This window comes from Oryzias latipes, chromosome 14, assembly GCF_002234675.1.
Source record: "Oryzias latipes chromosome 14, ASM223467v1".
NCBI lineage: Eukaryota > Metazoa > Chordata > Actinopteri > Beloniformes > Adrianichthyidae > Oryzias > Oryzias latipes.
In genome coordinates, this window is record NC_019872.2 from 6662022 (window position 1) to 6683913 (window position 21892).

Below are 21892 nucleotides of genomic sequence, written 5' to 3' on the forward strand. Positions count from 1 at the left end.
TGTCTGTGAACGCAACACCATTCTGACGCAAAGCTGGCTCAGACTTGACGTTCAGTAGAAATCACGCACAGCTCTCATTGTTCCCTGCTGATTGTATGGAGCCACAGTTTTTTCCTAATCAGGTACATGTCAACACATTTTTTTTAACTCTTTTTACACCATTGTTCTTTTGGTTCAACATCTCTAAAGGATCTAAATTCAGCTTCTTAGAGATGCACGGTCTGATTGTAATTTAAATTTCCAGGTATACACTAAAAGATCATTTTAGAGAAACCTACCGAAAATTAAATGAATCCTAATCAAAGTACCATCAATTTGCAGTCCTTTCTGCAAGTATTACCATACTTTTTGAAATCCTTGCAGTAGTTTACATTTCTAATCTTTTGGGGCACTGCATTTAGTGAAATGCCATACTTATAGCAGCTCTCCCAGAAAGTTTTTTTTTCTTATTTAAAATGCAAAATAGTTTAGTAATTATATTGTAAATTACCTAAATTATTTTTGAAGCAAAAAACTAGTGTCTCACTCATTTGTTTTTATTGTGAATTAGTCCTGAAATGTTAATCCATATTGTCTTTTGAAAGACGCATAATTTCAGACGTTTACAAACGTTACATCCATGTGAGACACAGTAAACTACTGACCTTACTATTATATTCTTTCAAAAAGGAAAAACTTTAAATTATATTTAAAATAAAGAAAAATCCCCATTACACTTCTCTTTTATCGAGTACTCCCTCAACTGTAACATTTCGTTTTTTTTTAACCTTTTTTACATTAAAACTAATAAACAGAACACATTTCTTTTTAAATGTATTAAACCAAGTTTTAGTAATATTGCTTTTTATCATCATTTTATTTGTATCCAGAATCCAAATATAAACATATGAACATTTCTCAGAAATAGAAACATTTTCTAAGCAGAAGATGCAACGATCAAATACTATTCAGCCGAATTCCTCCCCACCAAACCTGTGCAGCTCTGGTGCCATCTAGTCGAGAGAGTTTAGAAAAGTTTATTGAGGAAAACAACTAAACAACAACATTCCCTTTCTATTTTTTCTTTTTCTTCTTCTTAGGAGGTTCTTGATCTGAATCGCTGCTGCTCCCCGAGTCCGAGCTGTCCGAGGATGAAGAGGAAGAGGATGTTGTGGATGAAGACGAGGAGCTGTCGCTGTCGCTGCTGCTGTCGCTGTCATCAGAGGAAGAGCTGGAGTCGCTGCTGTCAGATGAGGAGTCGCTGGAGGAGTTTCCTGAGGCCCCGCTGCCGTCGTCGGCGTCTTTTGCTCTGGGAGTCAGAGGGGCAGCACAAAGCAAAGACATAAGTGAACAGAAGCGTGTGCAGCTTCACGCGTCATGCTGTGCTTTCCGTGTTTCTGCCGTGGAATCAGGCAGCAAACAAACAAAAATGTTCAGGAAGACACGGCCAGTCTGTTCTGGTTACCATCAAGCTCAATGTCAGCTATTATGTCACAGACTGTCCAGTATCCTATGAAGAATAAAGTCACTAAACGAATCTTTTTTAAGATGACTTGAGCTGCACAACGGCCATGCCAAGCAGATTCAGGTCATTTTTGGACGCAAGCATTTGTGCGACTATGTTCCATTTACACTGACTTTGGTGTTATGCTGTTAAATATGTTAAAAGAACAGACAGAACTATTTTATACATGATCAAAACAAAACCTTATCTGTCAAAGAATGAATAAAAAATTAATACATTTAAAGATATAATAAATTCTAAAAAGTCTAAACATTGACATGCTCTCTACTCCCTGGAAGTTAGAAGAAAACTAGATAAGAAAAAAAATCACTTTCAATTAGTTAACTTGATGAAGACCATATGTAGTTGCGTTTTTTAAATTTTTTTTTTTTTTTTTACAAACAGCATTCGGATTTCAAGAAAGACTTAAATTTTGTTTCCCAACTATAAGAGCTGGAAACCTGTAGTAGCTAGAATAATCCACTAGAGGGAGCCAACACCCAGAATAACTTTGACAACTAATATTAATGAAATTATAGTGGTGTGTTGATACTAAAATGATAATATTCATCTGTTGTCTCCTCTTGTCTGTTCATTTGAAAGTGAAGCAAATTAAAATCATTTATTTTATGAACACTGTTCTGACATGAAACACATAAATATATACCACACTCCTGTCACCTGGAAAAATCTACTTCACAATGCTGGCAGTAATTCTGTGAAAGTTTTTACCTCTGATCTTTACACAAAGAATTCCCTCCATTCTGCTTCTCCTGATGTTGTTGGAAATCTCCTCCTATCTTCTACATTATTCTTAAAACATCTTTTAAATTTAGTTCAAGTCAGGGTCTTACTAGGAACAAATATTTCACATGAAAACTAAACATGAAGGATGTCCACATAAATGCGCTTCACTCATAATGTTAAGTGAATTTTACTGCAGATGTGATTTTTTTTAACCTTATGCTTGAAGAACTGGCAGGTTAGAACATGTAGTTATTTAGAAAACTGCCTTAAAAAACAAAGTTTAATTAACATCTGGCAATTCCTACTTACTTCTTTTTGAGTTTCTTCTCGTGTGAACCTTCCCTTCCTGGTCTGTGAACAGAAAGGAGTTTCATTTAAACCTGAAACAAAAATGAAATGGGGAAGTTCTCCGTTTTTGGTTGCCCCCTTTAGGGGTCACCACATCATCTGCAGGGCTGCTCAATCCTGGTCCCAGAGATCTACCACTCTGCCTGTTGTCCAGACCTCCTAGCTGCTGATTAGCTCAATCAGACGTCTCCACATTCAGACGAATGAACACACCTGGTCCAGGTGATCCGCAGCAAAAGGAAAATAGGCAGGGTGGTAGATCCCCGAGGACCAGGCCTGGTCCAACCCTCTCCTCTGTATTTTCCTCGCTTACATGAGGACTGCCATCATGCCTTCCTTAACTCCATCCATGAACCTTTTGATCTTTCCTAGTAGCTCCGACCTCAGCATCAATTTACCAACATATTCACTGTCCCGCCTTTCAATGTGTCCAACCATCTCAATCTCTTTCCCTGCATTGATCCCCAAATCATCTAACTTCAGCCGTTCCTCTAATACAGGGGTGTCAAACTTATTTTGGGCCACGTCAGCATAGTGGTTGTCCTCAAAGGGCCAGATATAACTCACACATGTAACTAAATGTAATGACAAATGAATGCAACTACTCCTTAATGTTAAATAACTCATTTATTTATTATAACATTTTAAAGTGACAATTACAGTTGCAAAGAAAACATATGTTTGTTTGTTACTCTAGCATAAATCTGTTAAAATATTGTCTGCTTGTTAAAACCCACATAACTCCATTAATGAAGGATCAAACTGTCCAAGTGAGTAAAAATACAATAACATAAAACTGAGCTAGAAATAACTTTTTTGACACAAGCAACATTTTACAAAAACAAAGGCTGCACACAGCCTTGCATCCAACTGATTGTTTGATGACAACAATTTGTCTGCATACAGACCTGCAAACATTAAACTGCGCGGGGGATAGTGGGTATTCCAGCAGACCCAACGTATTGCACGGGGGATTGTGGGATGCGGTCCACTGGTCAGAATAGGGTTGAGAATGGGTGTTTCTTGTTGCCTACGTTTCTTTCCATCCATCAGTTTTGTTGTTCCACCCTTAGTTAATTCTTCCTGTTATGTTTGCTTCTTTTGTTGCACCGTGATTGTGGGGAGAGGAAAGGGGGATGACTCGTGTGCGATGTTCAACGTTCTGCGCGTTCAAATTAATTGGGCTCAATGCTGGAAAGCGGATTGCGCAATCAGCTTCTCGTTGGGAGTCATGCGGCATGCAGGGCAGACAAGTGTCCAGCGCAGTCAGTCAGTCAGTCAGTTGATGGACTGCTCCGCTCTCACTTTCCCGCTCCGAATGACGACCCAGCTGAATCGTTTCATTATTATAAAGGGGCTAATAGCTCAATAGAGATGGGTTTGTCTTTGAGATCCGATAGTGTAGATTGGAGCTCAACACTTATTTCCAAAAAATAAATAATTATACGCCTTTTTTTATTTTAAGAAATGAAAAAGTGGTATGCTCTCGCGGGCCACATAAAATGACACGGCGGGCCACATTTTGCCCGCGGGCCTTGAGTTTGACACATGTGCTCTACTATCACTTCATTCCTGATGCAATCCATCCTCCTCCCTCCAAAGAGAACCTCAACATCTTCATCTTTGCTCTTCTTGTCAGAGTCTCTCAACCAGGGGTGTCAGAATCCACACCTTTCTTTTGACCAAATGTGTTTTGTTGTTTTACTGTGTTATTTTATCCTGTTATGTTTAATTCTTTCTGCACCATGAGTGAGAGGGAGGGAGAGGAGGATGAGGTTATTTAGCAGCACTAGTACAAGAGTGCAGTCTAAGAACTGAAGTTACAGTCAGACTCATGATAATTAAAGGCATGGTATATATTGTAAATTCACACCATGTCATTCATTTTAATGTTATAGAAATGAGAAAATCTGCAGCCTCTAACTTAGACATATGAGAGTTCAAGAAGTACCATAAATTGAGATGGAAAAACATTTAATTGATTTGGAGTAATATGACATTTAGTTAGATAACTATGTAAATTTGAGTTCTAAAAACAATTAGAGTTTTATAGACGTAAGAAATTAGGTTGAATAAATTTAATTCCATCACTTGTTACCATTTGAATCAATTTTTTTAAGTTCGATAAGTTTTATTTATATACGTCACAATGTCATTTTAAATAAGATCAGAAACTTGTGCGTTTATTTCTCCGTTCTTTTTCTCCAAGCAGAAACTCTCTTTTGCTGATGCAGCCGTGTTACTTTTTGATGGGCGTATAATCTTCATACGCCGTCATTAAAATCTCAGACTCCGTCTCACTGAAGTATAGCGCTCTCTTTTGTTCTCCACGCGTTTCCATGGTGACTTGGGATATCGGCGATCCATTGAGAATGTCTTTATGTACCTGCTGTGCACGTGCGGTAACCCAGGGTTACCCAGTCGAGCGTAATTACGCCAACTCATATCCGGTCTTTTGGAACCGCCATACCCAGAGTAAGCAAGTTCAGGCGGATTTCAGCCAGAGTTCAGGCTTAAAGTCAGGGTAGTTTAAACATGCTTCCTGGAATACCCCCCTGGACTCTGACAACCATGCTCTAGTCCAGAGGTGGGCACTGAGGGCCGCAGTCCTGCATGTTTTCCAGCATACCCTGCTCTGGCATGTTCTGATTGGCTGGACACACCTGAACCAGGTAATCAGCCATGAGTAGGGCAAGAGTATCTGGAAATCATGCAGACACACCGGCCCTCGTGGCCTGGAATTGCCCACCCCTGCTCTAGTCTAAACCAACACTAAGGCTGTTCTTTCCATTGTCTTCTGCACCTTTCCTTTCATTCTTGCTGAAACTTTTTTGTCACACATCACATCTGAATCCTTCCTCAATCTGTTGCTTTGGACTGCTGACCTCTAAATACTTCAAGTCGTCCATCTTCTTCACCCCGGCTCCCTGTAATCTCACCAGAATCCTCCTCATTGTCCTTCTGAGATTGACCTTCACTCCTCTTCTTTCCAGAACAAGCCTACACCTCTCTAGATGTTCCTTCACTACAGAACACAGTGTCATCTGAAAACATCACAGTCCACAGAGATTCTTGTCTAAACCTCGTCTGTCAGTCTGTCCATCATCACATCAAACAATGAAGAGTTCAAGCTGATCCATTGTCCAGTCCCACCTCCACCTTGAAGTCTTCGGTCACACCTACAGCACACCTCACCAACCGCTCTACAGCCAATCTGGTAGAACAGTTCTGTCTGTGGTTCCGTTTTTGGATTTGGTTATGTTTTTCATATTGTATACAGTCACAACCTCCAGCATTTACAGACTTGGGATTCGCCACATGAAAGCATTGAATTGTGCCCCCTTGTGGTTAAATTCAAATTTAAGAAAGAATACAATTAGGATATTTAAGAAAAGAATAAGTGACCTTACCCAGTAATGCTTAGTGGTTTATTTTCGACTTCTTTCAATTTCTTTTTCATCTCAACTGTTCTTGATGGTCTGTGGACGTATTTTCTTTTGCCCGTACATTCATAGGTCCAGTGTCCCAACTCCAAACACTTTTGACATCGTACATGCTGTTTGTTTGCCTCCCTGTAGAAAAAAAAAAAAAGAGGTTTCAGATTCAACACTACAAAAGGAGTACGTTAAATGGGCCAAATCCATAAATACCTGGAAATACTTGATAGTTTTTCACAAGAAAATGTTTGTAATTGATCTTAGTGACGGAGGTTGAACCTCTGAATTTTTCTTTTTAAATATGAAGATGATATATATTGAGGCAGAGTAGCTTCCAAGTTCACAATTAGATTTAATTTGATTTTTTCCACTTTAAAAAAGGCCACTACAAATCCATTTGGTTCATAAAACAATTTTGGCATAAGTAAACCAAACCAAACTAAAAGAAAAATTCAATATTTTATATTACAGTGGATACTGATAAAATCTCATATTTTGAAAAGGATTTATAAAAGTCCTGAAAATTTTGTTTTTTCCTGCGTCAGATTCTTACTAAACCCAATTTTATTGAATTAATTGATTACTACCCAAGTAAGTGAACATAACACGGTCGGTGAGGCCATCAACGATTCACGAACTACTGAATTCTATCCCAACTTTTATGCAGTAAGCTCGTTCTTTATTAGATTGTACACAAACAAAATGTAGTTTTTCCGCCCCTTAATGTCTACTAAAATCCTCAGGAACGTGTGCGGTTGTATCGATAATTAGTTTGGGGCGTTAATGGCGGAAAACAAGTGTGAACAGCGAAAGAAGAAGCGCAGCATCTTAACTGTTTTTAAACAGTGAAATAATCGTTATTTACCGCTTCTATAGGATATTGCACCCAACAAAAAAGTGTAATTTATGTTTATCGATATGTTGTCTTCACATAAATTTGGTATGGAATCAGTAACGTTGTGATAACGAAAACATACTCACGCTTGTCTCCTGGCAATTATTCTGTGCATAGGAGTAGCCATGTTAAAATCTGATGCAACTTCTTCTGTGGTGTTTCTTCACAACGAGCTTCCGGAAAAGTTAATGTATTCAGCGCCCCCAGTGGTAAAAACGGATAAAGCTTTTTAAGGTCATGTTCATTTTTTCCCACTATTTTTGAAATTTTCATAACAAAAATTCTTTATAGTTTCCTTATTAATAAATGCGTTAAATTAATTTAATGCATTTATTAAGTAGAAATAATATTCAGTGGTTCTAATAATTCAACACAGTTACAACATCAATAGTACAAATAAGGAAATAAGCAAACATACAAACTACCTAGATGATGAGTTAAAGTTTGTACTTTTTCAGATTTAGTGTTAAAAATAGTAGATAAACTGAAAAATCATGTAAAAATGTATTTTCTTTTTTAGCAGCAGCAAGATTGTACATTCAACATTTTGATATGGATTTTAACTAGGCCTGCACAATATACCGCAAATTTATCGTTATCGCGACATCAAACTGTGCAATATGCATACCGCAAAAGACGGCAAAATCGCAATAAATGGTTACCTTGACCCTTGTGCTATCCTAAGCACTTTAACATTGGGAGTGGGGTCATCTAGACCCACTAAACAGTGCTCTGAACCTTTTTTCTTCTAGGATTTGTGATCTTCACTGGTGTCCATGGATTACATGAAATCTTTCCACCTTTATCCACCTTTGTCATGGTAGGAAGAACACGTCACTGTAAGGGGGGGTCATCTAAGATAGCACAAGGGTTAAATGTGCTAAAACAAACTCATGGCAGCTTGAAATATTGAATAAATGAAATAAATCCCTTTATGCATTTAACCAATCGGAAGGACTCGTTTACGTTGTTGATCAATCAAATGAGCCCTTTTATGTTTGATGTTTGCCTCCTATGTCGACAAGGGTCATTTGGAGTATAATTTTTATGCTGTTGCATTGAAATGGAAATGATGTTTTTGGTTGGTTTGATATTTGTTTATATACTGCAAATTATATCGTTATCGCAATATTAATCACCAATATCGCATATCGCGAGTTTTCCTCATATCGTGCAGCCCTAATTTTAACAAATTAATATATTTGAATTAGATGAAACAGATACGTTAAAACCTAATTGTCTGCCAATTTCAATATGATGCCAGTATTACCAAGTTAATTAATTGATACACATTCTTTGTACTATTGTAGTTGGGTTGAAGTACTGCAGTTTTGCTTGCATGTTTTGTTATGTTTTTGTACTTGTTTATGTTATTATTACAGTTGTTTTAATCTCATACTCATTATCATCATCATTTAGCTAATTTCTGACAAAAATAAATACAATGCATATTCTTATTAAAGTTGCAATTCGTTTGTTTATTTTTTTTTTATTTCAAATGTTTTTACCATGTATGTTAACAAAGAAAAAAATAAAACAAAAAAGCTTTCTCATAGGACTGTCTTACGAAAAAATTATTATTTGCTCTGAATAAAAAATTTAAAAAGCAAAATCTATGCCTATTGTAGACAAGATCATTTTCATTATTTAGGCTAACTTTGAAAAGCTTAAATCACAAAAGTTTTAATAACAAAAAGTATTATTGAAGATTAGAGTACAGTAGAATTTTATTTATATAAGAAGGGGCAGTGAATATACAGCAATAAAATAACAAGTTGGTCTAGACATGTGTTAAGTCTGTTTTTTTAAGTATTGCACGGTATAAAAAATATGAAAAACCTTCTAATTCTTGACTAAAAACACAGGCTACTTTAGACATTGATTTTTGTTTTGTATAGTTAACAATAATTTTTGATTTTTTGATTTGAAATGGTTTATTTCAAGCAATCAAATAGGAATAATACACAAAAAAACAATCCAATCGTCAGTTATACATTTATAAAATAACTAATCAAACTTAGTATAATTAGACATAAAATTAAGTATTGCTTGAAAGGGAGTGGAAGGAAGCGAATTTATATAATTCCACCCCTGTTCTACTGTAACCATTTTATTACATGATTTATCAATATCCGGTTCCTAGAAAGCACATGACAAAGATGAATTACTTAAATTATTTTGTAAAAAATAACTTTTAGAAATCAACATGGCAATGAAGTATCCAAAATATATGAAGATTATGTTACTTATAAAAGTCATTGATGTGAAATAAAAAATAATACTGTATCATATCAGTAAAATAGACAAAACACTGTTTCAGGAATTTTATATAATAGTTGTATATAATAGTTATATAATAGAATAATAGTTGACAGAACTGGTAAAAACGACTTAAAAAATAACATAAATGTCTTAAAACCTGGAGTGAACCAGAACGGTCTGTTATTCACTTGATGGTTGTGGAAAAGTCGAGAGACATCTAGAACTGCTCAACTCTCGCGATAATACCAAGCGAGAAGTTAGTAAAATCCCGTTGCCGACTGGAGCTTGTCAGCATTGACCAAAGACACCGGCACCAGACACCAGTGGTGATTATGAAAACTTCTATTTAACATCGCACTGAAAGACAACTTTACTCACTTCAGACCTTTTTTTTGTTTCATTATTTTTTCCTTGATAAGAAGCATTGGAGACAACCTTAAAGTTGAAAGACAAGCGAATCGTAAAAGATGTCAGTGGTGGGATTTGACTTGGGATATCAAAGCTGCTATGTTGCTGTTGCACGAGCTGGAGGAATTGAAACAGTCGCTAACGAGTACAGTGACAGATGTACACCGTAAGTAATAAATATTTTTAACTAGCGGCATGATTTTTTTTTAACCTGTCTGTGTGTGCTTGCTTACTTTCATCATGATGAGCAGCAGCTGGCTAGTAACCGTTCATCAAACTAGCATACAGAGAGAAAATAAAACAACCATTTAAACGCAGTTTTTCCCCCAAACACTAAATAGTCCTTTATAATTTAGATTTAATTTCGGCTTTTCGTCAATGTATTAACTACTGAGCATCGTTGAGCCGTTTGGAAACGATACGCTCGATTATTTCTTTTCTGCGGGCCGGTAAAAACCAGCTGGGCGGTGTTTCTCAAACAGTCAATGGTGTTCACTGGCTGTGCATCGCTGGGTGGCGTTAGCTCTCACTTGCCGGTTAGTCCCTTGAACAAGACATTCTGACCAGACTGGTGACGTCACAAACTCGTGTGTTAGAACATTCTAGTAAATAGACTTTGAACAGCCCAAAAACGTAAATGGTTGTTAAAAATATATATAAAACCATTTAAAGCAAATTCATTTGCCAAGTATATATTGTAAAAGTTAACTTAAATATGTCAATATATAAATGTATCTTTAAAAAAGTAGTAAATCGTGCGTTATTCTATCCACCTTCAAATCGTAACTCTCCATCCATTCATTGTGCTTATGTTTTTTTTATCGTTCATTGTCCCTGAGAGTCTCTAACAAGACATTTGTTATCAACGCCAGTTTTGCAGCAGCTGCACCTGACAGCCCCCCCCCCCCCCCCCCCCCCCCCTATGCTCTGTGAACACTACACTTCACCTTTTTAAATGTTGCTTTGGAGATTAATTACCAATAACAACACTTTATAAACGAGGTCAACATTTGCATTTCAGGAATGAATATTATTATTATTGTTATGCCAGGTAGTTCATTGTTTTGTGCCAAGTGAACTGGTCTTGATTTTTGAATATTATATAAAACACAATACCGGTAATTACTGACATGTTTCTGTTTGTAATAGACCATCAGAGCTACAATGTTTAAACAAAACACTTGTTTGTCTTGTCATTTTGTTTTTAATCTGATTTATATTTTTATGCAAAGCACTTTGAGTGACCTGAGTTATAAAAGTTCTATATAAATAAAGCTTGATTTGATTTGATAAGTTAACATTTTGCTTTGCTTTTCCAGGTCATTTGTATCATTTGGGCCACGAAATAGATCTATTGGAGCTTCTGCAAAAAGTCAGGTAAGTCACATCAGCTACTTTGCTATTCAGCTCAAACTTAAAAAAAAAAAAAAATTACAAAAAGAAAGAGATGGTAATAAAGTTGTGCCGTTTCTATGGTAAATCTCTTGAATTTTGTTCCCCGTTTCAGGCAGTGACCAACTATAAAAACACAGTTCAGGGCTTCAAGCGCTTCCATGGCAGGGCCTTCTCAGACCCCTACGTTCAGTCAGCCAAGTCCAACTTGGTATATGACGTGGCGCAGATGCCCTCTGGATCCACTGGTTTAAAAGTAAGATGAATATTTGCAGTTTCCTTTTGATTTCAGTTTGGATGCAATGAAGGGAAGAGAATATTTCCACTGCTATTCTCTGAGGAATTCAGTTGAAGAGACAAAAAGTTTCTTGGAATCTGAAATGAATCTCCTGTCAATCATACAGCTCTAGTGCTAATGTAACTCGGTGGATAAGCTTTGTTATCTTTGTGAAAAATATGCCATTTAAATACAAATATTTAGGTCCAATTATTCTGTTCACCTATGATGTTGAAAATGTTCCTGTTTTTTATTTAAAAAAAAAAAACAACATTAACCCTAATGTGTTTAAATTGTAGGTGATGTACATGGAGGAAGAGAAGGTTTACGGCGTTGAGCAGGTGACGGCTATGCTGCTCACCAAACTGAAGGAGACTGCAGAGAGCGCGCTGAAGAAGCAGGTCATTGACTGTGTCATCTCTGTAAGTATTCTTATTTAAAGCTTATAGTTGTTCCTAACATTAGTCTGAATACTGTGTGTACTTAATACAACTATTTTACTTTACAGAAAGAGAATAATTTTAATATGTGCCTTTGCACTGACCGGCCCTAAAGTTAAACTTAACTTTGTTTTGTGCAGAAAAACTTTTTAACAGTAAAGTAGCCTGTACTGAGTTCATTTTACGAAGGTTTCTAGGAGCTGTAGCTTCTTGACAAAGCAATAGAGGCCTGCAGAAATGGACTGCCACCTGTTCGTGTGACATGTTGGCGCATTGAGCACCAGCTGTCTTTGTGTGGAAGCTTTAGTTCCCCTCTTGGACCTTGTTTGTGAAGAGTGGGAAGTGTTTCGTGAGCTCACCGTGTGAACACAGCACCTGTTATGTAATCTTCCACATCTCGCACAGACAGACTGTTGCTTTCACCGAGCCTAAATCGATGGTTTACGTCAGCCGTGAGGATGGAGAACATGCCAACACTCTGTGCCTGACTGCAGCTACTTTTAGCTGTTGAGCCTGGCATCCTGACTCACCGAGATGAAATCCACCTTGTGGGTCCACACGTTTACATCCAATTTTGGAAAAGAAAAAGTGGCACATTCATCTGTTGGACAACTTTGGCTTAACTTCAACTAAACATATCTTAGTTTGGATCCTAAAAAATGTGGTTTGAATGATCAGAGCACTAAAATTCATTAATTTATTTCTTATCCTGTTGTTATTGTGTTTGATGTAAAAAATAAATAACTGCAGTAATGCTGTCCTGAGAATCGGCTGTGTTCATTGGTTAAAAAAATCGTCCGAAAACCTTAAAACCTTTTTATTTTTTGTTGTGTTTCTTTAAGAAAATGTCCTCAATTCAGGATCATTTCACTTCAGTGCTATACATTCAGCTCATCATCTACTTGTGACGTTATTCTTTTTCTTTTCAGGTCCCCAGCTATTTTACCGACGCAGAGAGGAGGTCTGTGATGGACGCCGCTCAGATTGCCGGCCTGAACTGTCTACGACTGATGAACGACACGACCGCAGGTACTGAGAAACCCAGAGAGTGAAAACCTGCATCAGAACCATAGGGATTCTGGGTTGTTCGTAGCTTCTTATTTTAGGTTTGGTGTTTTAGTGTTAAAGACTCACTCGGAACATCTTTTGTTCCATTTTCAAAGCGTTCCCAGTGGTCTTCAGTTATGATTATGCCATTTCTAGCCAAGATCAAAACATCTGTCATTTTGATAGGACATCGTTTCTGCACAGCGGCAGTAGTTCATTAGAAAGTCACTTGAGTTGTGGGAAGGACTGTTTCTATGTGATAAACATAGACATTTCATCTGCTCCTGATTCACAATTTGAACTCAAAAATACTCAGAAATACAAATTTTAGCTCAATTTTCTTGGTAAAAAGCCTCCATCATGAGAAAAAACACCATTAACATGGTTTTCATCCTTGTGGGTCTTCAAGAATTACTGACCAGTTTACAGTTTTTAAATCAGTGACCCCCGTTCATGTCCTGAAATCTTCAGATGGCGTCCAAAAGCAGCAGCTGGAAATGCTCACACTGGCTTGTTTGTCACAGTGACTCTGGCTTACGGGATCTACAAGCAGGACCTGCCAGCTCCAGAGGAGAAGCCCAGGACAGTGGTGTTTGTGGATTTGGGCCACTCCGGTTACCAGGTGTCAGTTTGTGCCTTCAACAAAGGAAAGCTCAAAGTGAGTCAATTATTGATGCCCTTTTATCTGAGACAGTTAAAGGTGCAGTGAGGGTCAGCTTTTGGCTGCAATGATACTGTTTGATTAAACAATATTGTCTCAATGATATAGAATAGAATATAAACAGAGTAACTTTGACGTAAAGAGTTCCCTCCTGTCCTCCACTAGATCCTGGCGACGGCGTTTGATTCTGACCTGGGCGGGAAAGACTTTGACGACATCCTGGCGAACCACTTCTGTGAAGAGTTTGCAAAGAAGTACAAGCTGGATGTGAGGTCCAAGCCTCGGGCGTTGGTGCGTCTCTACCAAGAGTGTGAGAAGCTGAAGAAGCTGATGAGTGCCAACTCCTCCGATCTGCCCCTCAACATCGAATGCTTCATGAACGACATCGACGTTTCCAGCAAACTGAACAGGTGAGCCGTTAAAGAATTGAAAGCCAAATAGACAGAAAGTGTGGTTTGCTGCAAAATTCAAAAGTCAGGCTTTATCTGCCTAAATGTTCTGACCGTAGAGCTTTCACCGCTAAAATGGATCTAGAACTAAATGATGGTTGTTTGATGGCAGAGGTCAGTTTGAGGAGATGTGTGCCGGACTGTTGGCCAAAGTTGAGGGTCCTCTGCGCAGCGTCATGGAGCAAACCAGTGAGTCACTGTAACTTACTTCAAGTGATACAGTGATACACATAGCTGGATTGAATATTAATTCAACTTCTGTAATTTGCAACCTAAAAATAAAATGTTCCAAGGTGACATTTTTATCGTTAAAATGAGGAATTTTCTTCTCCCTTAAATAAAGACATGACCCTAAAGAATATTTAACTTCTGAATTTAATGAAGCACTATTACATTTTCTTAATGAATATAATTTTTTTTCTAATCTTAACAAGTCTTGGCATTGACCTTCTCTCTTATTTCCTCCTTTTAGAGTTAAAAAAGGAAGACATCTATGCTGTTGAGATAGTGGGAGGGGCTTCTAGGATCCCTGCCATCAAAGAGCGAATCGGTAAATTCTTTGGCAAAGAGCTGAGCACCACCCTAAACGCAGACGAGGCCGTGGCCAGGGGCTGTGCCCTGCAGGTATTACTACAACCCACACATGATGTTGTCTGAGGAATAAAGTAGTATTTTTCACTCCTAATTAGACCTATGAAAATGAGGAATTTCAGTTCTAAATATCTAAAATATTAAGATTAGATAGATGCATGTCTAGTTTTTAAATTTTTTTTATTTTGCATTTGTACCTGCACTTTTCCTTTGACATAGACCATTTTTTGAATCATGTTGTGTGTTCTCTCCCCAGTGCGCGATATTGTCACCAGCTTTCAAAGTAAGAGAGTTCTCTATCACAGACGTCGTGCCATTCTCCATTTCCCTAAAGTGGAATTCAGCGGCCGATGACGGCCTGAGGTATGAGCTGTCCCACCACAATCACCTGTTGATTCATTGCAAAAGGCTTCCAGTGGTCTTTTATTTACGCTTATGCCGTTTTTAGGCAACATTTTAAAAACCAGCGTCGTATTCCAGGCCATAGTTTCAGCAGAGCGACAGTCGTTCATTAGACTGTTTGCACAGCTAAAGTATTTACCGTGTTTTCCGGACTATAAGTCGCCCTTTTTTTCATAGTTTGTCAAGGGGTGCGACTTATACTCCGCAGCGACTTTATTAGGAATAAATTGAAATAAATACATTGTTAACCCTCCTGTTATGTTCATTTGTGAGGAACAGAGATGATGTTCCTGGGTCAATTTGATGTATGAGGTATGTTAAGTGTTAAGAGTATGTTAAGTGACTCAGAGAATCAACAAACCTTTTTTTACAATAAGATCTTGAAGGCTAACAACATAATATTCTATTTTCCAATGATTTCATAGATTCAGAAATGCAATAAAAATGAAAACTGTTTCTACAAATACAGGATGAAAACAGAGTGTTAGTTGGCCAATGATGCTTCATGAAAGGAATAAATAAGTATGCGAAAGAATTACTGTGAAATTATGAGATAAACAGTCTGCTATGATTGTGTCATATGAGTTTGTGCAAGTTATTAGTTCTTGGTCTCAGATTTTGTCATATAATTTCCCGTCAAAATGCGACTTATAATCCAGTGCGACTTATCTATGTTTTTTTCTACTTTATAATGCATTTTTGGGCTGGTGTGACTGATACTACGCAGCGACTTATAGTCCGGAAAATACGGTATCCCATCATAAAGATTTTGGGCTTGCAAGACCAAATTGAAAACACAGTGGCTGAATGAAGCATAACTGTTACAGACTGTGAGGATTTCCCTTCTGTGTACTTTTAACTGACTGACTGTTTTTCTCTGTTTGCAGCGATTGTGAGGTCTTCCCAAAGAACCACGCAGCTCCGTTCTCAAAGGTGCTGACCTTCTACCGCAGCGAGCCCTTCACCCTCGAGGCTTATTACAACAATGCCAAAGAGTTACCCTGCCCAGATACTAATATAGGTAATGATACATCGCGGAAAAATACAACTGATATTTGGAGTATTTAGAAAAAAGTAATAGATCTGAAGGCTGTAACTTTAAACATCTATGTTTTTATCTACCTTAGTCCACTAATGTTCCTGCGTTAGTCCTCTTCGTCCATCCTTTAAAGCTGCGGCTCCTAACTTTTTCTCCCTCCGTCTTGTCCTGCAGGCCAGTTTTTGATCCAAAATGTGGTCCCGCAGGCGACAGGCGAGAGCGCCAAGGTGAAGGTGAAGGTGCGCGTCAACATTCACGGCGTTTTTAGCGTGTCGAGCGCATCACTGGTTGAGGTCGTGAAAGCGGTCGAAGGGGAGGAGCCGATGGAAACGGACCAAATAGTGAAAGAAGATGAGGTTTGTGTTTGTGAACAACAGCACAAGGTGTTTTAGTGGTTAGCTTCATCCTTTGTGTCCAGAAAAGGAATGTTTTCTCAAATGTCAGAGTGGATGCTCCAGAAAAAAACGAACAGTTTTTACAAAATACTAAAACGAGAAGACTAAGAATGATCCAAACAAACATTTGTTTGAAATACGTTCCTAAGATACCAATTATTTTCCTGATCCCTAAACATGGAGAAGTTTTCCCCTAGCAAGGTGTACAGTCATGTTAAAACGAAAGGACGGCCTCCTTTTATTCTCACCTTTTGTCAAATGTCCTAAAGTGTACGAGTCCTCTGGTCTTTAGCAGATCTTTATGTGATCTCCGAATGCAGAGATGTTAACTCAGACATTTGCAGCGACGCTGTTAAGAATAAAACACATCTTATTTATAATGACAGGCTGGATTGATGTCATCTTGTAAAAAATTTCAAAATATCTCAGTTATCTCTGATTTGCTCCACCTAAAGACCTGTTATGAACCAGATGTCTTTTCTTTGAACTTTGCTTGTATGTCTGACTGCAGAACAGAAAGAGGGTACTTACTTTTTGACATGACTGTATGTCACCTTTGGATAATTTCTATAAATCTGCTCTTGTCACCATTCATTAGAGCAAAATCCAAGAGGACCAGGAGGATCAGAAACTCCAGACTGGAGACAAGAAAACAGAAGTCGAGGAAATGGAGGTAACTGCTGAGCGAAGAGACAAAAGTCCTATCAAATATGGTCAAAGTCAGATCAGATATGACAATTCATATTTGGAGTTTGCAGTAGAATCTGTCCTTGGAGACAAAGAGGAAGTGGATGCCATTGATTAATCAGAAAAAATAAAAGAATGAACAACTGTAGCACTTAAAATCTGTTGCTGAAAATATGCGAGTCATTCCTAACATTAAAAAGTTTTTATCGAGCTTAAATCAAAAAATTGGTTATTACAAACTGGATTTAGTAAACCTCAGTTTGACCAAAAAGGAAGGAATATTGAAAAAAAAACCTGTTATAAGCAGCACAAATATTAAATAATAAAAAAAATGTATTTTAAATCTACGGTAGTAAGTTTTAAAATTGAAGAAAAATACATTCCTTTCCTTTCTTCTTATTTTTAATCTGAATTTTCCAGGCTATAAGTTTTAGGAACGTAAATCTTATAAAATAGCTCCCAAAACGATATTTTCCTGATTGGCCATGAACTTTTTTAGTCTCTAATAAAAGATCTTTAATTAAATCCACATGAATTTTTAACTTGATGATAATGTTTATAAAATAGTTTTTGAGTTTTGTACAACAATAGAGAAATGACGTAAACATCTCTTCCATTGTGCAAAGTTTTAGAAAAACACAGAAGCAACAGCCTGAGAGATCCGGAAAATATGAAGTCCTAAATTACATTTTATGCTGAATATATTTTGGTGTAAAAATGCGACTTCATGGTTGCATTTTTATTAAGTTTATTTGTTTCTTTGTCTTTTTTCTTACTTTATTTTAACAGCTCTTAAAATATTTTTTTTTCAGAAAATCAGTATTTAATGTTTAGGCCTTAAATCTGTCTTAATATTGATTTAAAAAGATAAAGAAATTTTTTTAAAAAATTTATGAGACAAAAAGCAGCTAAAAGCTGACAGATGGATTTCGTGGAAAATAAAATAAAAACAGATCAAACTGTGTCAGAACCATAATTTTCAGGATAATATAAAAAATCAAAGATTTCAGACATAAGCAGCTGTCGGATTTTCAAAAGTGCTCAATTGTCTTTATTTTTAGACATCGACTGAAGATGGCAAACAGGAGAAGAAGAACGACCAGCCCCCTCAGGCCAAGAAGGCCAAAGTGAAAACGAAGACGGTGGATCTGCCCATCCAGAGCAAAGTGCAATGGCAGCTCTCCAGTCAGGAGCTGAACACTTTTCTGGAGAATGAGGTAATGTTCTAAACACTGATAACAAGCTGCTGCTGTTTCTCCCATTAAAAATGAAGACATTTTCAGCTAATAGTAAACTGTTGTAAAATAACGGCTATTTTAACCTAAAAGGTTTCTCCTTCGTAATATTTTCAGATTCACCAGAAGGCATGCTTTGTTTTCTGCTGATGAAACGATTAAGCACGCTCACTTAATTTGTTTTTTTTATTTGCAAACTTCAGGGAAAGATGATCATGCAGGACAAACTTGAGAAGGAAAGGAACGACGCAAAGAATAATGTTGAAGAGTATGTTTACGAGATGAGGGACAAGCTGCACGGAGTCCTGGAGAAGTTTGTGAATGAAGCTGTGAGTATAGATGGAAGTCATCTTCAGGCATTTCAGCGTCTGACCAGGACTGGATCGCTCAACGCTGATGGTTCCTTTGTTTTCGTGTTCAGGAGCGAGACGCCTTCTCATTAAAGCTTGAGGACACAGAGAACTGGCTGTATGAAGAAGGAGAGGACCAGCAGAAGCAAGTTTACATCGACAAACTTGCTGAACTGAAGGTGGGAAGATGCTCATCTGATCTTTCTTCCATCACAACACAAAGCTGACATCCATGTTGTTAAACCGGCTACATTAGTTTGTCGTCATGAGCTGTTTTGGCTGATGGAACGAATTCTTGCTCCTTTGTATAGAAAATTGGTCAGCCCATTTACAGCCGATACATGGAGGCTGAGGAGAGGCCGAAAGCGTTTGAGGAGCTGGGCAGACGGATCCAGATGTACATGAAGATTGTTGAAGCCTACAAAGCTAAGGTATGCGTAGTGGCTCATCATTTAAAGCCTAGAGAAAGGGAGCAAAAGCTTAGCAGTTGTGCATCTGACCAACAGGAGGAGCAGTATGATCACCTGGATGAGATGGAGGTGACCCAGGTGGATAAGCAGGTCAGCGAAGCCATGATCTGGATGAACAGCAAACTGAACCAGCAGAAGAGTCACGACCTGGCGTTGGACCCAGTGGTCAAAGTTGGAGAGATTCAGGCGAAAGCGAAGGTAATCCAACTGCTGTTCACTTCTGAGTTTAAATGTTACTTCTTTTTTGTTTATACAAGACTACAAATGGCTTATAATTCGACTGCATGGTCACTTCCAGTTTTAAAGTTCCTCTTTGATCATCTTTAAAACTTTTCTAAAAGCGTTCCCATTGGTATTTTCATTATGAATGTGCTGTTTTTAGGGAAAATCAAAGACTCTTGCCGTTTTCTAGGACATAGATTCTGCAAGGTTGCAGTAGTGCATTAGAAATGAGCCTTTGGGTTGTGGGTGGGACCGTTGGGGCGTAGCAACCCCCTACCCTCTTCCCCTGCCCGTTGTTGAGAGTTCAGAGCAGGGAGCTTTTCTGTATCACAAATACGATGATTTTTAATCTGCATTTTTCATCAGATTTAAATAAAGAAGTCCTCGGAAATGCAATTTTAGCTTAATTTTCTTAACACAAGTCCTCCGTCATGAGAAAAATGCCACCAGAAAATGTTCAAAACAGTAAAAACACAATTTTCAGTGGTGGGTTAATTTAGGAATGTAATATTATTTTAATGTGAGAAATGTCATCTTTCGTCTGTTTAAAATGCAAGTTATGTGAAAACTAAATCCATATTCAGAAAACTGAAATTACATTCTGAATTCACCTAAATCAGGGCTCTGCAACCCGTAACACCAAAAAAGCCATTTCTTGCCGTCTAAAACCAAGTCAGAGCCACAGAAGTCCCAATTCAGAGTTTTTGTTTTTAAAAAAAAGCATTTAATATGTTTTGTAGCCATTCATTTATAAAATGCAGCTTTTAAATATTTACAATTGAATTACATCAGGGTTGTATTTTTCAGAAAGTAATCATTTTTACCTGCAATTTTAATTCATTTTTACAGCAGCACATATCGGTTCCTTTCAAAGTAAAATACACTTTGCGTCAAATAAGATGCTTCTGCTGGAGCACATTTACTTTCATTTTCTATCATTGTGACTTTGCATTTGGTTCATCTATTTTCCCATTTTACTATCAAATATAAACAAGACAACATGGGTGTATAATCCAGTTTTTAAATGCAATTACAGTACAGACCAAAGGTTTGGAGACACCTTCCCATTAATTTGAATGAGAAGGTGTGTCCAAACTTTTGGTCTGTACTGTACATGTAATTAGACCGTAGACGACGTCTACGACGACCAGAAGACAGTCATGTGTGCTTTAAGCACCAAAATTTAATGAGCTAAAACAAATCAACCAAAACTACAAACCCAGTTTTAAATGTTAAATGTTAGCATTTTTCTTCAAAGTCAAAGAGCCACAATTGACGGATGAAAGAGCAGCATGTGGCTCTGGAGCCTCAGCCCCCCCCCCCCTGGTTTAAGCCATGACCCGTCAATCAGTCTGAATCTCTTGTGGGATCAAAACGCCTTCAATCTCAAATATTCCTTGACTGGGAGTTGTAGAAGAGCTTTTCTCAGTTCTTTTTCTTTTCTTTTGGTCTTTATTTATTTAGGAGCTTTATTCCTCCTGCAATCCTGTGGTGTCAAAACCCAAGCCCAAGGTGGAGCCTCCAAAAGAAGAGAAGACCGAGAACGGGCCGGTGAACGGGCTGAGCCCCGAGACGGCAGAGACGGAACCGAGCAGCCCGACCAAAGCGACACCAGCTGGCTCAAAACAGGAAACGACAGAAAGCAAGCTCCCAGAAATGGACATTGACTAACTCTGGCTGCTGCCAACAGCTGTAGTTCCTCTGAGGTCACCTTTGATGACAGTGTAGCAGACAGCAGCGTCCTCATTCTGCTCATCAGTCAGCCTCCACACCACGAGGTTTTTTAACCTTTGAATACAAAACAATTCATAATAAATATAAACGATCGGAAAAAGGACGACACAACCATCTGTTTTGAATGAAGCTCCTTCCTCCGTGTTGCTTTGATGCTGTTCTTTTCCAGAGATTGTTGCACATTGAGTCTTAGAATGTTTCTGCAGTTCAGAGTTCAACACTTCCAGAAGTATGTAAAATATTCTGTATCTGAATGAGAAATAAGGCAGGGGTTGTTTTCAGTTCTGAATGTTATTAAGAAAACCTTTTTGTTCTGTATATTGAAGTTAGAAGCTACATGTTACTGTCATGCAGTATTTTATTTTATTGTTTTTCTCTTCCAAAAAACATTTGTCTGCAGTTTTGGTGGATTATTTTTTTTTTTTTTTTTTTTTCTACTGGGGTGAGTGCTGGTCCAACTAATAACCTTTTGGGTGCATCTGGTGTTGTTGCAGCATCAACGGCAAAAAAACCAAACTTTACTCAAAGAACGAAATAAACTGACTTTACTTTGACTGTGGTGCAGCGTTTGTTTCCCCAAATAATGCACATACATAAAGTTTTTGGCAGGTTATGACACCATGTGGTTATCAAACTTCTTAAAGTTGGTATGATCACAAATCTGCTAAATCTATTCATTTTCATTTAAATTGTAAGAAGCAACTTACATAAACAATCCAGTTACTTTCTTTATTTAATGAAATACTAATGAAATTACAAATAAAATTAGATAATGGCTTTAAGAAGATGGGTAATTGCAAACAATTTTTATATGATAAACAAAAAGGTATATTTACTAGTTTTTTTCCTTATAAATGTACGACTATAAAGTCGGGATTTTATTTACTTATTTATTTATAATTAAGTATAGAATTTAATCGG

General features: G+C 37.6%; 2 protein-coding genes across 2 annotated transcripts; one reads left to right on the forward strand and one right to left on the reverse strand.

The window, feature by feature from the left end:
* Nucleotides 1–837: 837 nt before the first annotated feature.
* On the reverse strand, nt 838–7115 carry zcchc10 (zinc finger CCHC-type containing 10). Its single transcript, XM_004076114.4, has 4 exons — nt 6997–7115; nt 5989–6150; nt 2540–2581; nt 838–1288 (listed from the first exon to the last, which is right to left on the reverse strand). Exons 1-4 carry the CDS (start codon nt 7035–7037, stop codon nt 1054–1056), a joined length of 480 nt encoding a protein of 159 aa, XP_004076162.1. The 5' UTR covers nt 7038–7115; the 3' UTR covers nt 838–1053.
* A 2361-nt stretch (nt 7116–9476) lies between these two features.
* On the forward strand, nt 9477–21525 carry LOC101166977 (heat shock 70 kDa protein 4-like). The gene is made up of 20 exons (XM_020708686.2): nt 9477–9498; nt 9592–9746; nt 10900–10957; nt 11088–11228; nt 11549–11671; nt 12619–12718; nt 13261–13394; nt 13563–13807; nt 13959–14035; nt 14319–14470; nt 14694–14800; nt 15727–15860; nt 16053–16234; nt 16872–16946; nt 18022–18177; nt 18399–18524; nt 18617–18724; nt 18857–18976; nt 19052–19213; nt 20702–21525. The coding sequence occupies exons 2-20, from the start codon at nt 9640–9642 to the stop codon at nt 20906–20908; spliced, it is 2514 nt and encodes an 837-aa protein (XP_020564345.1). The 5' UTR covers nt 9477–9498; nt 9592–9639; the 3' UTR covers nt 20909–21525.
* The last annotated feature ends 367 nt before the right edge of the window (nt 21526–21892 follow it).

Excerpts from the sequence above, each read along its gene's own strand:
- zcchc10 (XM_004076114.4), bottom strand. The coding sequence starts at position 7,037 with ATGGCTACTCCTATGCACAGAATAATTGCCAGGAGACAAGC. Across the intron at positions 6,151-6,996 it reads ATAATTGCCAGGAGACAAGC|GGAGGCAAACAAACAGCATG; the intron begins GTGAGTATGTTT and ends TTTTTTCTACAG. Across the intron at positions 1,289-2,539 it reads GAGAAGAAACTCAAAAAGAA|AGCAAAAGACGCCGACGACG; the intron begins GTAAGTAGGAAT and ends TCTGACTCCCAG.
- LOC101166977 (XM_020708686.2), top strand. The coding sequence starts at position 9,640 with ATGTCAGTGGTGGGATTTGACTTGGGATATCAAAGCTGCTATGTTGCT. Across the intron at positions 14,036-14,318 it reads CAGCGTCATGGAGCAAACCA|AGTTAAAAAAGGAAGACATC; the intron begins GTGAGTCACTGT and ends TCCTCCTTTTAG. Across the intron at positions 18,525-18,616 it reads AGAAGTTTGTGAATGAAGCT|GAGCGAGACGCCTTCTCATT; the intron begins GTGAGTATAGAT and ends TTTCGTGTTCAG.